This window comes from Telopea speciosissima, chromosome 7, assembly GCF_018873765.1.
Source record: "Telopea speciosissima isolate NSW1024214 ecotype Mountain lineage chromosome 7, Tspe_v1, whole genome shotgun sequence".
NCBI lineage: Eukaryota > Viridiplantae > Streptophyta > Magnoliopsida > Proteales > Proteaceae > Telopea > Telopea speciosissima.
In genome coordinates this window covers 49,642,988-49,657,547 of record NC_057922.1, presented here as the reverse complement: position 1 = coordinate 49,657,547, position 14,560 = coordinate 49,642,988, and the positions used below count along the sequence as shown (strand labels likewise).

The 14,560-nt window shown below is 40.3% G+C and overlaps 1 protein-coding gene and 1 long non-coding RNA gene across 3 annotated transcripts in view; both read left to right on the top strand.

Moving 5' to 3' along the window:
* The window catches only part of LOC122668851 (alternative NAD(P)H-ubiquinone oxidoreductase C1, chloroplastic/mitochondrial-like), a 110,304-nt gene that overhangs the window by 14,279 nt on the left and 81,465 nt on the right, over window positions 1-14,560 (top strand). For both annotated transcript variants that reach the window (XR_006333922.1, XM_043865406.1), the window contains exon 3: window positions 4,197-4,292. Coding sequence is in view for 1 of the 2 variants with exons in the window: in XM_043865406.1 (XP_043721341.1) it covers window positions 4,197-4,292 (96 nt within the window). In the remaining variant the exon portion in view is untranslated. The remainder of the gene's footprint in view (window positions 1-4,196; window positions 4,293-14,560) is intronic.
* Window positions 5,347-5,885, top strand: LOC122668853. The gene is made up of 2 exons (XR_006333924.1): window positions 5,347-5,503; window positions 5,783-5,885. It is a non-coding gene; the product is annotated as an uncharacterized LOC122668853 (long non-coding RNA).

Here is a 14,560-nt window from a genome sequence, read left to right as displayed (position 1 = left end):
TACTGGCAACGATGGTGATGAGATCAACCGGTTGAAGAAGTTTCTTGGGCAGGAATTTGAGATTAATGATCTAGGGAAGCTACGGTACTTTCTAGGGATTGAGGTTGCCAGATCTTCTAAAGGCATCTTTCTCTCCCAAAGGAAGTATGTCCTAGACTTGTTGGTTGAAACTGGTTTGTTAGGATGTCACCCTTCAGATACTCTTATGGTGGTTACTGTCCATCTCAAAGAAAAGGTGGGTGAACCTGTTGATAAAGGCCGGTACCAAAGACTAGTGGGGAAGCTGATTTATCTCTCACATACATGTCCAGACATTGCTGTTGCTGTGAGTACTGTGAGTCAGTTTATGCATGACCCCTATTCTTCTCATATGGAGGTTGTTTTTCGGATTCTTCACTACTATTTGAAGTTAGCTCCTGGAAAAGGCATTCTTCTGTCTCCTCATGGTCACCTACGGGTAGAGGCATATACCGATGCTGACTGGGCTGGTTCTGCAGATCGGAAGTCTATCTCTGGGTATTGTTCTTTTGTAGGGGCCAATCTTGTCACTTGGCATAGCAAAAATCAGAATGTGGTGGCTCGTTCTAGTGTTGAAGCGGAGTTTCGTGCTATAGTACAGGACTACAGGGCATTTGTGAGTTACTTTGGTTGAAAGGCTTGCTACAAGACCTTGGTGTTCCTGTTCATCTTCCTATGATGTTGTACTGTGGCAACAAGGGTGCAATCAACATTGCACACAATCCAGTACAACATGATCACACCAAGCATGTTGAAGTGGACAAACATTTTATCAAGGAGAAGTTGGAAGAAGGATTGATTTGTGTTCCCTTTGTGAAGTCTACTGATCAGGTTGCTGATATTTTCACTAAGGGATTGTCTGGGAAATTATTCCATCCTAATCTAGTTAAGTTGGACATGATTGACATATTTGCTCCAACTTGAGGGGGGGTGTTGAAGTATGTACACCAGAATACCGTGGGGGTATTCTGGTCTTTTTCCTTTTCTTATTTCATGTACAGCCATGTCGGTTATGTTAGGGACAATTCTGTCCATGTAGTTTCAATCTCATATTACAGATATATGGCTTAGGGTCTACCTTAGACCATCTAAGCATTATTCTCTAATTCTAACTCTCTCAACATTAGGAAACCAACTTGGTTGAATTTTTATAGCTTTGTTTCTTGTGGAGTTTTGGATCAATTTTCAACCCCAAGGTTTCTCATTTCTAATAAATTTTGAAAACTTTAGCGTATTTGCAAATTTGACCAATTTTGGCTAGGTCTTATGGAAACTTCAATATTTGTCTTACTTTTGAAGTGAATATGAGAGTTTGGGGCTTTCTGTTAGTTTCAACCAGGTCATTGGTTAAACTTGAGATTTATGGTGATGGTTTTCTACGTGAATTTTTTTCTCCTTTCATGTGGGCCATAGCTGTCATGGCCGTCCAAGGCGGTGGAGGCCTGTCTAAGCGCTTAGGCGGTAGAGCGGCCGCCTAAGCGGTAAAGGCGGTCTAGTGTTAGTTTTCTCCCTCCCCCCCCCCCCCACCACCACCACCACCACCACCACCAAAAAAAAACACTCAATAGTGAAGCAGGGAAGCTACATCAGTATCTAATATTCTAGATTTCTAGTATCTAACTATCTATTTTAGTGATTCAGGTATTCTCCATTACAAAGAGAACATCAAAACAGAGAAGAAGCAGCAGCAGCAAGTGTTAGACTGTTACTACTTAGTACTACAGAGAAGAAGATTAAGAAACAGCAGTAAGCGTTAACCAATAAAAAAAAGAGAAGAAGCAAGAATGTAGAGCGTTACAGAGAAGCGGGAGAAGTTAACAAGTTACTATAATACCATTACCAAGCCAAAAAAATAAAAGCAGCAGAGAAGAAGAAGTCAAAGAAGCATAGAAGAAGTAGCGAATCTCAGAAGAAGCATAGAAGTTACAAACTTTAAAAAAAAAAAAAAATACAGAGAAGAAGTTACCGTTACAGACTACACTACTACACTCTACAGAGAAGAAGCATAGAACTGTAGAAGTTACCATGCAATACACTCAAACAGAGAAGAAGAGTAGGGATTTATTCGACACAGTAGCAGGCGTTAAAAGAATAGAGCAGCAGGCAAAACACTCAAACAGAGAAGAAGAGTAGGGAACTAGGTGCTTACCTTGCCGGAAGAGTCACGTTTCAGTTGGCAGAAGTGGAACCGGAAGAGTAGAGATCTTTGTCTTGGGGAAGCGATAGCAGCCAGCGATCGTTAAAATTGAAAAAAAAAAAAAAAAAAAAGGGAAAATAGAGTTACAGAGATTAGAGAAGTAGAAGAAGAAGAAGAGTAGGGGAGTAGAGACTAGAGACTTACTGGAACTAGAAGAGAAGATGAGTCGAGTCTTTGTTGCCGCTTGTCGGAACTGGAGGAGATGAAGACTCGAGTTGATGTTGCCGCTTGCCGGAACTGGAGGAGATGAAGACTCGAAGAGTTGCAGGAGACGAAGGCTTTAGAGAGGAGTCGTTAGACTATTAGAGTAAATTTAGGTTTTCACTTTTTCGTTTTTACTTTTAGATAGATTTTTAACTTTTAAGTATTTAGTTTTTTAAAACTAAATAATCCCATGTAGCAGCGTACATTAGACTCTTTATACACAAACAAATAAAAAGCAAGCAAAAAGAATATGAAAAAATAAAAATAAAATAACCATTAGTCGTGGATGGCGGACGCTCTGACCATATGGTGCACCAAGGCGTCGCTTTGACTGCCTTTGCAACTCCTATATGGTCAGAGCGTCCGCCATCCGTGACTCATGGAAAGCGTAGCACTGCCTAGCCCTTGAAATACCGCCAGGACGCCTAAGCGCCGCCTAGGCGACGCCTTGACAACCATGCGTGCGGTTGCATCTGCTGGGGCCTAAACTTTGTGGAAATATTACATGTCATCATTTACTCATTAGTTCGTTTTCAAACAAATTTGATTTCTCCATTAGTCATTACAATAGTTGAAAAAAAAAATCAAATTTTGTTTTTGACTGTTGAAGAACAAGGGCCATTAAATAAACAAGGGGAAAAATCCAATACATGGTGAGCCATGCGGTTGGGACAAACACCAAATTGGGCATGTGTCTTACTCAGGAAATTCCCGACCATCCAATGGTCAAATGATTAGATCATAAGTCAAAGTGGCAGAAAATACCTTCTCCCACACTACGTAGGAAATCTTATCTTGTTCAAATCAATTGATTATGCTCATTCTGATTTTTTGTTTTCTTTTATATTCTTTCTTTTAGATAAGGCTTTACAATAATGGAATTTAGTAGTTAATGCACTATATGATTCCATATTTTGAACTAAAGCTCTGTCACTGAAAATCAGGATTAATGAGTCTATGGGTTATTCCATGGTTACGCAAAAGGTGTGAGGAGGGAAGGAAAGAAAAGCAGTAATAGATCTATTTGAGGAGATTATTTGTAATGTACAAAGACTTCCTTTTCTTTCCTTAGCTGGGTTATTACCTTGCTAATCCTCTTTGGTTAGCTACTGTAACAGATCTAAAACCTAAAGCAACCAACAATCAACAAAGTATAATCAGAGAGAAAGAAGAGAGAAGAAGAGGAAGAAGAAGTTAGAAGGAAGCATGAGAGGCTACCGCTTGGAGAGAATAGAGTTAGATTCCAATCGGTAGCAGAACATGTTTATTTATAACAAGGATCATCACACAATTACAAAACTTCCCTTAGATCACAAATAAGACTAATCGGCAAGGTTATGACAAGTATAACCTTGCAGTACAATCTACTCTACTCAACTCAGCCTTATACCAACTAAATGGGGTCGGCTATATCGTTGGAGTACAATATTTATATAAAAGCGCCATATAATTCTTAACACTCCCGTCATACTGGAAATGAGAAGCATAGCTTCTGTTTCTGTTCTCTGCTTCCTAGCCTAAATTAAAAGTTGTGTCTATGTTTGGGGTTGGAATTTCCCAACAAGACCTGACTTGGTGACACTAGTACATTTGTTTTTGTGTCACCAGTACATTTTTTTGTGTCTTGGAAACTTTTATGATTAACGTTTTAATTGAAGTATACTGTTGTCTGCTGTTCCAGCTTCTTTGTGAATAAATTATTGTTCTTTCTGTTCTTGCTTACTGATTTAAAAGTTGTAACAATTGATGATTTTTAAAACATGCTCTTTGCTTACAGAAGCCACGGATATGCATATTAGGAGGAGGATTTGGAGGTTTATACACTGCTTTAAGAATAGATTCTCTAGTATGGCCCAATGATGAAAATCCTCAGGTAAGTTCTGAATTTTTGATTGAATACCATAAATTTGCTTTCCATCTTCATGATGCTTCCATGGAATATGAATCTGTTCTCTGCTTATAAGCTACTTTAGGATTATGACCTGTGAGCTGGTATAATTTGTCGCTTTGCCACTAGTGCTGTTGTGAATGACCAAAATTCTAAGTTGGAGAAACTCTCTCAAATAGCATGTAGTCAGTTCAAATCAAATTTTCAACTTTCTTCATGATTTCAATGATAGGAAAAGATGAGTAACAAACATCCCCATAGGAGGAAAATAGATTCACGAAGATAGAAAAAGTATTGAAGTGTAATACACAAAGTAATCAAAATATGGTATTAAAAAAAAATTGAAAATTAGGGTTTCGAGTATTTGACTGCCTGGTTGTGCTGAAAACTCTGAATATTACTGGTTCAATTTAGTCAACTAGGTACTTTCTGGGAAGTTTTCTATTATGGATCCACAAACCATGTCCTATTTGGACAGGAATCACAGGATGACATTGCCTTTTATAGATTATCTATCATCAGTCTCGTAGTTTTGTTTTATACTGAAGCTTCAGAGAAAGATTTAAGTTAATTCGATTACAGAAAAATTCCAGAGTATATATTTTCTGATTCAGTTGCATAATTGACCACCCAGCCCAGTCCAGCCCTTCAAGCATGTTACCCTGTGTTCAGCCCGTCTCATTAATCAAGCCCATCAATCAATCCACTGGTCTCCTTACTTAATGAGACTTTTCAGCTATCTATATGCTGACCTTGTATTTGGTGATTGGATGTGTAGTTGTAGTTTGCTTTGGAATTCTTAGCCTTATCATGTACTTAATAAGTTGGTGCTGTCATTTCCTATATCTTTGTTTATTTTCTGTGTCCATGATGGTCAAGAGGTCTCCCTTCTTGTTTTGACTTATTGCTCCACGAGCTGGTTAGTGATTTGCTGCATGGCCTGCATCAATTTTTAAGGTTTTGGTTTTGAGCCTGGTTTCTATGAGGCCCAAAACTGAAATGTTAAGGGCAAAACCAAAATTTTGGCTGAAAGTTTTTTTTTTTCCAGGGAATTTCGATGTTTGATTTTGGGGGCCAAATAACCAAATTAGGTCATGAAATTTGTAGGATCCACAATTTTAGGCCCTCTAAATATAGTGGAACCCTTAGATTTTAAAAAATCAGACCCAAAATGGTAGTTAAACTTTGGACCCTAGGTTTTTTTGGATGAATAACTATATTACCTTACGCCAGGTGGGGGTAGGAAAAAGGGGGGAAGGGAAGAAGGAGAGAAAGAAGGGGGGGGGGGGAGATACGAGAGAGCCACCCAGCCTACGCAGAGGAGGGGGCACATAAAATAGACAGATCAAGACCCCAGGAGACAACAATATGCCTGTTCCTTGGGGAATCCAAAATCCTACCCAAACGGCCGCAACTGATCTTAGAAGAAACATCAAAGAAGATGGCTTTCCAAATCAGGTCAAAAAGGAATCTAGGTTGCTAGTCTACTTTGTATACATTCTTTAATATGGCCTATTCCACACAATCTTTAGTACTAGAACCCATATAATTCAAGTAAAACAACTTAAATAAGCATTAGGAATGAAAAGACATCAAATTATAAACCATTTCATAAATCACACATCAAACATTGTGTTAGAGTTCGTGGGTGTGAGGGTCTATGGAGAACCATAGACCCTACACGATATACCCTGAGGGGTTTATTATTTCGGTTTATATCCCTTTTCTTCTCTATTTTAGTTTCCTTTTTTGTCTTTGAGTCTGAGGTTTAGTTTCCTATTTGTTCTAGGAAACTAACTTCTAGTATATGCATCTATGTGATAGCTTTATTATAAATATAGTGTATGGGAGGCTGAACGATCATCAAGTTCCAGATTTCCTCTCCATTTTCTTCTTCATTGTCGGTTTCTCTTCTTCTCTGCTGCTTGATTCTATCTCCAGTTTGACTACATGGTATCAGAGCTTCTCTTTTGAGGAGATTTGCTGCCCTGCGATTCAGATTGAAGGTCGTTACAGGCTTCACGTGTTGGGTGCAGCACCCCATGCTGCTTGTGTGTGATTAAACCCTAGTTTGATGACAACGTAAGGATAAACTAGGGTCTCGATCTGTTTCCTCTTCAAACATGGACTCCATCCTGCAATTCTGGTTCTGTTTCTACATCTGCGGTGCAGTTTGTGAAGTTTCCTGCACCTGCGATTCAGTTTTTTGAAGTTTCCTGCATCTGCAATTCAATTGTTTGAAGTTTTTCTGCATCTGCAACTCTTCCTGCATCTGCGATTCAATTGTTTGAAGTTTCTATGCATCTGCAACTCTGATTTTTTGAAGATCAGACAGGTCTTCTGTGTTTCAGAAATTGATTTCAACTCAATCCACTCGTTGTGTGTGTTTACTGCTTCTCAAAGCACTCGGTTGGTGTGTTTTCATCTGATTGGATATTACGTCAGATTTTTTTGTCTCTCGTTTCAATCTCCATTCAAGGTATTATCCATTATTCACTTCTACAGTTTGTTTTAAGTTCTTCAAATTGTGTTGACATGCCTGAGACTACGGACAACTTTCATATTCAAATCACTACCATTAAACTTAATGGTGCTGGAAATTATCTCTTATGGGCACAAGCTGTCTGTGTTTATATCAATGCCCGTGGCAAGTTAAAATATCTTTTGAATGACCCTCCTGACATTGGTGATTCTAAAGACCCTACGACCATCAAGATGTTTGAAGATTGGATGCGAGAAAATGACACTGTACTTACTTGGTTATGGAATAGTATGGAACCTTCTATTTCAGCCAATGTTATGTTTCAACCCACTGCCAAAGGGGTTTGGGATGCCTTGAAGCGATGGTTTTCATCTAAAAATAATTTAACTCTGAGTCTATGAATTATATTCTACCTTGTCCACTCTTCAACAAGATGATAAATCTCTTAGCGAGTATTTTAATACCTTACAAGGAATTCGTGATGAAATTTGTGTACATCAGCCATTGACCCTTGATCTTGATCTTCTTCAGCGCCGGGAGGAGGATTTCTATGTGTCTAAGTTTCTAGCAGGGTTAAACACTACTTATCAGTCTGCCCGTGGACAGCTTCTTACTGAGGAAGCAGTCCCTTCTCTTGATGAGGCCTATTCCAGACTTCAGCGGCTCATTACTCCGTCACATTCTGATCCACCAACTAAGGACACATCTGCCCTCATCACTACTAGTCGTGGACGAGGTTTAAATCGAGGTTGCGGTGGTACAAGTGCTCGTGGACGTGGTGGTGGAGGCCGTGGACAGCAAGGTGACTGACCACCACCAAAGTGTACGTTTTATGGACGCCTCTATCATACTGTCGATCAATGTTGGAACAAACATGGTAAACCTGACTTTGCCAATACTGCACTTTCTGAGGGATCTTCTGAAAAGGCCATATTGAACGAGCCAGTAACTGCAACCACTTCACATTTGCTCCTGTATCTCGGGATGAGTATCTTCAACTACTAAAGCGTCTACAATAACTTGAGCCATCTTCTTACATTGGTGGTTCGTCTTCTGCTACTGTAGCCCATACAGGTACATCTGCTCCTTGAATTATTGATTCCGGAGCCTCTACTCATATGATAGGTAAATACTACCTACTTTACAACTCCCACAAGAGCTCCCATCCATCTAAAGTCATTCTTGCAGATGGCTCCTCTATGGATGTGACCTCTTCTGGGACTGTTCATTTCTCTTCCTTTCCCTCTTTACAATCTGTCTTACATGTTCCTCATTTTCCTCTAAGTCTTATGTCTGTTAGTGCTCTCACCAAGTCTTTAAATTGTTCTGTTACTTTTTTCCCTTCTTAGTGTGTTTTTCAGGATCTCCAGACAAAGCAGACAATTGGTGGAGGGCATGAGAAGGATGGTCTCTACTACTTTGAAGAATCTTCATCCCAGTTGTTGCTGCTACATCATCTACTGTTTCTCCCTTGTTATGGCATTACCGATTAGGACATGTCTCCCTTTCTAAGCTTCGCAAAATGGTTCCCAGCTGCAAATCTCTATGTCACATTGAGTGTGAGGCGTGTGAATTGGGCAAACATCATCGGAGGGAGCCGTCAAAATGGATTCAGAGCGGAGGAGGCTAGAGTAAATCCAATCAACTCAAATGCTATGATGTTTAGAGGCAATCCTCCAAATCAATTTGATAATGCCCGTTGAGTGTACATCTTTGATTCTTCTTAGACCATGGCCACCCTCTTTAATTGGGGGGGGGGGGTAGATAGTAGCCCAACTGATGGGGTGAAGGAATTTGGTAGTATCAAACCCTTTCCACAAGAAGGCTGACATGAGAGATTCTAAATCTTTAATGGTATATTGAGGGAGAACAATGCAGCTGGACCAATAAATATAAGATTGTAGGACCGATCTGATAAGAACCAATCGGCCATCATAAGAAAGTAGTCTACCTTTCCAAAGTTGCAGTTTCTTGAGAATGAGATCAAGCATGGGAGTGCAGTGGTGGGCTGATAGTCTGGCCAGAATCAGAGGGAATCCTAAGTATTTGACCGGAAATTACCTAATGGAGAAGCCAATCTTCTGAGAGAACGTTACTTTATCAGTATTAGAAACACCATCCAAGAAAAAGAGGGACTTGTCAGGATTAATATGGAGACTTGACAAGTCCTCAGATGATTGGAGACAAGACATAATTGTCTCAAGGGAGACAATGGAAGCTTTGTAGAAGATCATAAGGTCATCTAGAAAGGCCAGGTGAGTGAGCTTGAGTGCTTTACACTTTGGGATTGGGGAAATAAGCTTCTGGTCCTTGCAAATCTGGAGGCTCCTTGAGAGGACTTAAAAGTGTTAGGGTGTATAAATAATAGTATTGGGGGCATTCCTGACGAATTCCCACAGATGAAGAAAAGTAGCCTGTCGAACTGTCGTTAACCAAAACTCAGAATTGAGTAGAGATACATTGGTGGATCCAGTTGATGAAGGGATGGGGCAAAACCATCTTGTTGACCTTAGAGATGAAATCCCACTGTAAGGAGTCAAAGGCTTTGTGTATGTCAATCTTCATGAGAGCTGAAGGGGAATGAGATCTTCTGTCAAATCCTTTTACTATCTCATTGCAAAGAAGAATGTTGTCTACAATGTTTCTACCATTGATAAAGTCTGACTGATTATGATTGACAAGGGAGTCAACAACCAATTTTAACCTGTTGGCAAGAATCTTGGCAATAAACTTGTACATGAGAATGCAAAGAGATCTGGGCCTGAAGTCTGACATAGCTGAAGCTCCCTTTTTCTTGGGAATGAGGCTGATGATGGTGTGATTAATTCCCTTGATCTGACTTGAATTATAAAAGAAACTCAGTTGCGGATTATTTGGTCAGATTGGGGGTTTCTAGGGATTTCTTGTATTTAGGTCCTTTCCCTATTGTATGGTTCCTCTTTGAGGGTTTCCAACCAATTTCAGTTAGTGCTATAGTTATATTATAGCTCTGTATTTCTTCTCCTCTTTAATAAATTCATTATATATAAATAAATAATAATGTGGATAATAATAAATATAAAATACTACAAAATAACAGTTGCAAAATATAATAAGAACATTAAAAATCAGCAATAACCATGCTTATGCTACAACCACTGTACTACTGCAACATATTACTGGTAGTATTATAGTAGCAGCTTGATTGAAGTAACCAACAGCCAAGGAGATCACAAGTATAGGGACTGCTAAGAGTTACCGTTTTATGTTTACCAAATTCTAAGGGTATTTTGGTCTTGTTTATGTTTCTAGTTGGTTTTATTGTCTTAGGGGTATTTTGGGGTGTTCAGTTGTAATTATTTATTGCTGATATTATAAATAAGATCACCCTCCCCACGATTTGTATTAATCAAATCGTGAGGGAGTCTCATTCTCTCAATCGATCTCTCTCCCTTCTTCTTCTCTGTTCTTCATTGCTGATCAAGCTTAGGGTTCTGTTCTGTTACAAGGTATCAGAGCCCTAATTTTGATCCACAGTTCTCCTTGGTGTTGCAGTTTTGAAGGCTTCTCCTTCCCCTTGCTCTCTTGCCGTGGTCCACAACAACCAAATGCTGTATATTCTTGTCTGAACCCTAGTCATACACTAATGAAGGACTAGGGTTCCCTGATATGCTGAAGATTGATCGTGTTTATCCTTGCACCTGATGCTGTTCAAGATTACTGCAGATTGAAGTGATGTTTGTCTCCATCTGAGAAATCGATTTCTGAAAATCCTGTGAAATCGAGTTTCTTCTTCTCCTGGGATTTCTTCTTCACATTGGCTGCTGGTTTGGGGATCTTTATTTCTTTTTTATTTTTGATGATTGTCTACACCAATAATAGATCGCATATTGGCTGTTTAGCCTCCTTCTGAAGTTTGTCGATTTTTACCCTAATCTGGGTTTAGGCTGAAATCGATTTTGTGCCTCATCCCTGTTATTGTTGGCTGTCTCTGCTCTCTACCTATCCCAGGTATTGTTTAACAATATTTATTTGATCTCATGGCTGATTCTAAGCTTCCTACGGACAACTTCAATATTCAGATTACTACCATCAAATTGAATGGTGCCTCCAACTACCTCCTTTGGTCTCAAGCCTTTGAAGTTTACGTTACTGCTCGCCGGAAGATGTCTTATCTCACTATGACACCACTAGACCCTACTGATGACAAATACGACGATTGGAAGGCCGAAAATGCAACCCTTCTTTATTGGCTTTGGAATAGCATGGAACCTTCCATAGCCTCTAATGTTATGTTTCATAAAACTGCCAAAGGAGTTTGAGAAGAACTCAAGGAGAGCTATTCTCAAGATAGCAACCTGTCTCGAATTTATGATTTGTATGAGAAGTTTTTCTCTTTCAAGCAAGAAGGAAAGTCTCTTGGTGAATATTACAGTTCACTGAAGGGGATGTGGGAAGAACTCAATGTGTACGAGCCTATATCTAATGATGCCTCTGTGATTAAATCCCAACGTTCTGAATTTTTGGTTGCTAAGTTTTTCTCTAGATTGGACTCTGATCTTCAATCAATCAAAAGTTAATTATTGGCTGGTGAGACGATCCCATCTATGAATGAAGCATATTGTCGAATCCAGAGAGTTGTTTCCCCTTCGATGGTGAAATCTGATCCTGCTCATGTCTCCAAGGATAATTCTGCCCTCTTTATTTCTACTGGAGGGCGTGGTCATGGTGGTGGTACCTCTTCTTGAGGTCGTGGTTCTGGATCTGGTCGTGGGGCTGGTTTTAGTGGTCGTGGAACTGGTTCTCACCTTGTTGGTTCATCTTCTGGTGATAGTGGCTCTCGATGGTGCTCTCATTGTGGTCGTCCTAACCACACTATTGACAAATGTTGGCTGAAACACGGCAAACCACAATGGGCACGAGAGCAATTTGCAAACGTTGTAGTTTCTGATGGAGCGGCTAATTCTGTGCATCCTCCTTACACTCCTCATGGGTCTTCCACTGATAGTGGTAGTTCCTCTAATGATCTGTTTCTCAGCTATTACAACGAGTTCAGCAACTTGAGGCATCCTCCTCTACATCTACAACTGTTCTTGCTCACCCAGGTACATCTACTGCATGTTTTGCCTCCTCATCATCTTCGTGGGTCATTGACTCCGGTGCCTCCTCTCACATGACTGGTAAGCCTAATTTATTTTTGTCTTTTACACAGTCCGCTGTCCTTTCTCAGATTTCTATTGCCGATGGGTCTTTTATACCTGTTACTGGTCATGGGGACATCCCCTTATCTTCTGATCTTTCTTTGTCTGATGTCCTTCATGGACCTAAGCTTCCTCTTAATCTTCTATCTGTTAGTCAATTTGCTAAGACTTTGAATTGTTCTATAACCTTTCATCCTTCTCATTGTGTCATGCATGATCTTGCAACAAAGACGACGATTGGTGGCGGGCATGAGAAGGGTGGCCTCTATTATTTTGATTTGGCATCTACTTCTACGGCAACGGTTGCTACTTCTTCTGGTGTATCTCCTTTACATTGGCATTATCGGCTAGGACATCCTTCATTATCCAAGCTGCGCCATCTTGTTCCTAGCTGCAAATCTGTCTCTCGCATTGAGTGTGAAGCTTGTGAGCTTGGCAAGCATCATCGTACCGTTTTTCCTTTGAGTCTAGAGTCTAGGAGTACTTCTTTGTTTCAATTAGTTCATTCTGATATTTGGGGCCCTTGTAGGGTCAAGAGTCAGTTAGGTTTTTCCTATTTTGTTAGTTTTATTGATGATCATTCTGTACCTCTTGAAGGATCGATCTGACTTTGTATCTATTTTCAAACAGTTTTATAATGAAATTCGTGTTCATTTAAAAATTCTGCGCATTGACAATGCCCTAGAAATAATCCAACGTGAAGTTTCGTCCTTTTGTTCTGACAATGGCGTCCTTCCCCAAACTAGTTGCTCTTACACACCGCACCAAAATGGTGTAGCAGAGCTCAAAAACCGCCATTTGTTAGACATTACTAGGTCATTGATGTTTCATATGAATGTCCCTAAGTTCTATTGGACTGATGCAATATTAACCGCTTGTTTCTTAATTAATCGTATGCTTTCCTCTGTTCTTAATAATTAAATTCCTTTTAATATTGTTTTTCCTGATCGGGTTGTTTTCTCTCTTCCCCCTCGTGTCTTTAATTGCCAATGTTTTGTTCATGTGCTTTGCCCTGGTCTTGATAAACAATCTCCTAGGGCTATCAAGTGTTTGTTTCTTGGCTATTCTCGTACCTAGAAGGGTTACAGGTGTTTTGATCTTGTCTCTCGCTAGCAGTTTGTTTTTGCTGATGTTACCTTTTTTGAAAACTCCCCTTATTATGCTGGTTCTTCTGTTGACTTTGGTCTTGATATTGATACTGGTGGTGTTGGTCGTATTGTTGCTGCCCCTGTTCCTCCTCCTATCCCATTAGTTGCAAATCCTGGTTCCACACACATTCAGGTCTACACACGCCATGCCCAACAACACCCGCCATCACTGCCACCTCAACCTATTGTGGCTGCCCCTGCACCACCACCAGCTGACTCCTTACCTGCGGATCCAATTTTTGACACTGATGATCTCCCAATTGCAAAGAGAAAAGGTACTCGCACTTGCACTCAGAATCCTCTTTACCCATTGGCCAATTATGTTTCTTTTTCTCATTTTCCACTCCATTATCATGCTTTTGCTGCTGCATTACATTCTACTTTTATTCCCACCTCTTATACGTCTGCCTTGTCCTACCCTGGGTAGAAACATGGATGTGGAGATGGATGCCTTAGTTTCTCGTAAGACCTGGTCATTTATTGATCTACCACCTGGTAAAGATCTTGTTAGGTGTCGTTGGGTGTACACGGTTAAGTACAATCCAGATGGCACTGTGGAGCGGCTCAAGGCCCGTTTAGTTGCCAAGGGGTTTACACAGACCTATGGGGTCGACTACTTTGAGACCTTCTCTCCTGTTGCGAGGTTAAATTCTGTCCGTATTTTGCTTACCATGGCGGTCAATCTTGATTGGCCTCTATTTCAGATGGATGTGAAGAATGCTTTCTTATATGGTGATCTCCAGGAGGAAGTGTACATGGAGCAACCTCCTGGTTATGTTGCTCAGGGGGAGGATAGTGTCCGGGTTTGTCGCCTTCATAAGGCAATTTATGGAATGAAACAGTCTCCCCATGCGTGGTTTGATAAATTCAGCAGTGTTGTGGCTGGCTGTGGGTTTTCTTAGTGCTATTCTGACCATTCTATCTTTGTTAGGCATCAGGGGTCTAACCTGGTCATCTTAGCAGTCTATGTCGATGACATTATTGTTACCGGTAATGATGCTTCTGGAATTGCACAGGTGAAGACGTATTTACATAATAACTTCCAGATCAAGGATTTGGGTAATCTCAGGTACTTTCTTGGTATTGAGGTTGTTCGCAGTTCTCGAGGTCTTAGCTTATCCCAGAGGAAGTATGTCCTTGATTTACTTGATGTGACAGGAATGTTGGGTTGCAAACCTATTGATACTCCTATAGTCCTATGGATCCTCATGTTAAGTTTGGTACTTCTGATGATGACAAGGAATTTGGTGACCCACATCAGTACCGACGCCTGGTCGGTAAAGTTATTTATCTTACAGTTACTCGTCCCGATATTTCCTTTGCTGTGGGTGTTGTGAGTCAGTTCATGCAGACACCTAAGCAAATACATTGGGATGCAGCTTGTTGCATTTTACGCTACCTCAAGGGTGCTCCAGGTAAGGGGTTGGTTTATTGTCGTCATGG